The 4,572-nt window shown below is 31.1% G+C and overlaps 1 protein-coding gene across 1 annotated transcript; it reads left to right on the top strand.

Moving 5' to 3' along the window:
• The first annotated feature begins 1,757 nt into the window (after positions 1–1,757).
• On the top strand, positions 1,758–2,363 carry LOC141602094 (uncharacterized). Its single transcript, XM_074422407.1, has one exon. It carries the CDS (start codon positions 1,758–1,760, stop codon positions 2,361–2,363), a length of 606 nt encoding a protein of 201 aa, XP_074278508.1.
• Positions 2,364–4,572: the final 2,209 nt, after the last annotated feature.

Raw genomic sequence — 4,572 nt, 5'->3', positions numbered from 1 at the left:
GAGATTTGAATTAAAATCGAAATGATATCGTATATAAATTGTGGTGAAGAAATAAAATGATGTGAACGATGCGACAACGGAATGATGAAAACTAACATTTATCGTTATAATAATACTTGTAAACAAGTATAGCATTTACATAGTGACCTCTACCCAACTATGATAAATGATTCCAAGATCCAAATTCATATTAACTTGGGCATCGGTAAACCCGAATACAACCCTCATCAATATAACTCGGTGGATTAACTCTTTAATCGATTCTACTTTGAGAACTCTTGGTCGATAAAATTACATTAACATTTATCTTTAGCCCGAAACACATCCGGCAACCGTCGAGAATACTTTCGTTGAGTTCAACCCAAATTTCGAATAAAAGTGCCCATGATCCAAATTTACATCAACTTGGGCATCGGTAAAGCCGAATACAACCCTTATCTTTATAAATTTGGTGGGTAGACATTTATGACCCACTTCTCCTACGTAGCAAGGTTTTTACCCCGGTAAGGCCGAGCGCACTCCCTCGCGAAATAGGTTTTCATGGTTTCTAATTTTTAGTAAGGCTAAGTCTCAATTGTTTATTTTAGCGAGAGGTCATGTCAATTTATTATCTATCACGTTTTAAGTGAACTAAAGCGGTGAACTACGATAATTGTAATTGACACCGTCGATTTACTTGATTTAATGATAATGCATGTTTTAGTTATGGCGATTTAGCGATGCATGCAACATATAAATAAAATGCAAAGCATAAAAAATCCTAGTATGGCCTTCCTAAAATAGTAAATCTAATAAACTATTACAAACTCGGAAACCAACTCCTTTGGTCCCTTGAACTTCGGTCTTGGCACGCATTTCAAGGCAACACTTTCTTTAATGGATCGCCTTCTCGAGTGGCACCGTCTTCAAAGAACTCCGGAATAATTAAATTACAAAATGAATTACATAATTTCCTATTATACATTTGTAATAAAATAAAAATAAATCTATTAAATTACAAAACGGTGATACGAGATCACAATAACTACAACCGAATCGATATTTCCATACATTTCGGGTAATATCAATTAAAACTAAGGCCATACTAAGTAAAATTACATAATTCAAAAATTACATAAAATTAAATTATGACAGTCATAAAAAAAATGCAGCATTATAATATGTATGAATATGCTAGATTTTACGCTAAATCGCCTTTTAAGAGCCAATATCGTATATTTATCGGTTTTCATGGATTTGCGTGATTTAACCTTTTAAAATCACAATAATTACATAAATTCATATTTATGTACAAGTTAATTACCCTAACCATCTTAGGACTCAAAATTAGTCTCCACTAACATTTTGACAATAATTAAACTTGTTTTCTTAATATTGTTCTTAAATGGACCTAAAATATAAAATTATGCTATAAACTTCAAATTAAATTATAAAAATTTGCTTAAGGGGTGTTGGATAGAGTTGATGCAATCTGCAGGAATTTTCTATGGGAAGGGAGTACTTAATATTCTAAAGCTCCTAAAATAGCTTGGACAAATGTGTGTGTACCAAAGAAGGAAGGAGGGTTAGGCCTTAAGCAAAGTGTGGTTTGGAATGCTTCTTTAGTAGGGAAGCTTGTATGGTGGATTGTTGCTAAGCAAGATACACTTTGGGTCCAATGGATACATCATGTTTATTTAAAAGGGCAGTCGTTTCTCTCTTATTCCCCTCATTTTGATACCAGTTGGTATTGGAAGAAAATCTGCAAGGTAAAAGAGATGTTGATAGACTGTTTTGAGGATACTGTTTGGAACATAAGGCCTGAGGGTTTCACTGTTAAAAGTTGTTACAATTGGTTGAGAAACAAGCATGAAGATGTCTGGTGGTGCAAGACCATCTGGAGTAATATGGGTGCCCCTAAGCACGCTTTTGTTGCTTGGCTTATCACCAACAATGCATTAATGCTTAAGAGTAAATTGTTTCAGCTGCACATTGCTCCTGATAATCTATGTTGCATCTGTCAGTTACAGGAAGAAAATCATGTGCACCTATTTCATCATTGTGTGTATAGTGCTCAGATTCTGCAAGGGGTAAGTCAGTGGCTTCATTCTGATCTTACTCAGTCTGATATTTTGATGAAAGTTACAAGAAGTAGATGGGGTAGACTGCGGAAGAATATTTGCTGTGTTGCTGTCTTTCATTGCTGGTATGCGGTCTGGTTGCAGAGGAATCAGGCAAGAATTCATCATTGCATAGTGCTGCCTGCTATTGTTATTGTTCAAGTTCAACAGGCTCTTAGAAGTCGTTATTGTCTTTATAAATCTTGTAATGTGTCGAGTAAGGATAGAGCTTGGTTGATTAGAGTGCACTTAGAGTCTAATTAGCACTATAGTGTCAACATGCTCCTATCCGATAAATTCATTTTGTAATGCTTGTTCTTTTAATGAAAGCTTACCTTTTAGCAAAAAAAAAAAAAAAAAAAAAAAAAAAAAAAAAAAATATAAAAATTTCAAATAAATTCGAAATTTGAAATTTAAACTCATGAACATTCTGGAAAAATACCATGACACTCATAATGTTCAAAACTTAGGTTAAAAATTTCGAAACTTTATCGTGAAAAACAATGTTGCGGTTTATCGATTTTAACAATTATGACCATAAAAATATGAGAAAAATTATTTTTATCAACTTTTTCACTTTTAGATCTGAAATATATGATAAAATGCAACATGTGACATTTTTCCTTTAGTCATGAAGTATGTTTTAGCATTATTACTAATTATAGTCACTATTTATGTGATTTTTCATCAAAAATTCATAAATCATGCATAAAGACTTCATTATAGCCAAATATTTTACACACATCTTGTAAAATTTCATGTGACAACATGCTAAATTTCCATAACCAGATTCGAAATATAACTCATATTAACCTATTTACCCATTTAAATACGATTTTAACTTGAAAAATTCATATTTCGAGCAAAACAACTCATTTTATCATGAAAATTTACAGGCCATCAGTAGATAATATATGTGAAAACATAACCAAAACCACTGAAAAATTCGAAGTTTAGCTATTTTTAGTCCAAAAATTACATTTTTATCATAAAAATCATATTTTAATGCCAATAATCTATAAAATGAACAATAAAATTCATAAAGAAACCAAAATGTCATAAAAATCGTTTAGGACCAGAAACTTTTAACATGCAAAGTTATTTTAAAGTTTATCTTCATAAATCCAAATTAATTAGTTTTGTATGTTAATCATATAACTCCGAAAAACTATAAACCGATTTGCATGCAAATAACCTAAGGCTCTTGATATCGCTTGTTAGAAATATTTAATCTCATTAATATACATATTCATATATTTTCAAATTTATTTAGTCATAAAATAAAAGCTAGATCTTATGCATGCAAACATAAACAAGATAAGAGAAGAAATCATCAATCTAACTATGTGATTTCGGATTAAAGGGCACCAACAAATTCAACTATTTATTAGTTCTTGAGCTTTCCTTAAAATGGATGAACAAAGGTCCAAATTAGAACCTCTCCCAAATGTATATACCCAAGGAAACCTCTTACTAACTAATATTATTATGATCTAGTAATAATATAAGTCTTACTAAAATTTGACACAAAAATAATATTTTATACTCTTGTATATTTCAGCCAAGAGAGGAGAGATTAGTGAGGATTTTATTTCTCTAAAAATACTTCACAAGATAGAGAATTCATTTTCTTACACTAGAAAATATTAGGTGTAGTTGTGAATGAATAATGATAGAGGAAAAACTCTATCTTTTCTCTTGGAAAAACCGGTTGGAGGAGGGAGTAGGAGCCAATGCATGAGCTTGTTTTTCTACCCAAGAAAAATAGGCATGCAAGGCTACAAGTAGGGTTTGATCATTGTGTTTTCCACTTAAAAATAAAAACACAATATAAACATAATACTCCCTCCTTTTTTTTCGGCACACTTAAATAAAATGGGTAGTCCATTTTATTTCGTCATTTGTCAATCGTGACAAATGTGACATGTTACTTGACATGTGAAATTGTAATGTATTTTTAACATATTAAAAATCAACATACTCATAAAATATGTAATATACAAATTCGACTAGTAATTCGTAATTACTTGTACCAAAATGGTTTATCAAATTATAAATTATAATGTCTTGTTTTTATAATGAATTATTCATTCAATTTCAATTGTTTCGAAAACAATAAATTTATCTAAGTAATAAAACAATTCGATTACTTAGACCGTATCTCGTTTAATCAAATTACAATAAGACACGTTAACTTTACTCACAAAATCATCCGTCAATTTTAAAAAATTTAATTAACTCGTATCGTTATACGATTAATTAAATAATCAATTAAGAGTATTTCCCTATAGGTATGACCTAAGGGGATCAACTGATCACCACCGCCGCACGACAGTAATGTCAAACTCTAGTCAGCCTATCAATACCGATATGTGTGGACCAGTTGACTGTAAAACATTACATCCCACATGTATTCTTAAAATGAGATTTAAACATGTGATCATCATGATCGACAGTTGTGATCGCATTATTG

The sequence above is a fragment of the Silene latifolia genome, chromosome 9 (assembly GCF_048544455.1).
Source record: "Silene latifolia isolate original U9 population chromosome 9, ASM4854445v1, whole genome shotgun sequence".
NCBI lineage: Eukaryota > Viridiplantae > Streptophyta > Magnoliopsida > Caryophyllales > Caryophyllaceae > Silene > Silene latifolia.
This window is presented reverse-complemented; position numbering and strand designations above follow the sequence as displayed.

What these genes read in the sequence shown, in the direction of transcription:
- LOC141602094 (XM_074422407.1), top strand. Translation starts at nt 1,758, where the DNA reads ATGTTGATAGACTGTTTTGAGGATACTGTTTGGAACATAAGGCCTGAG.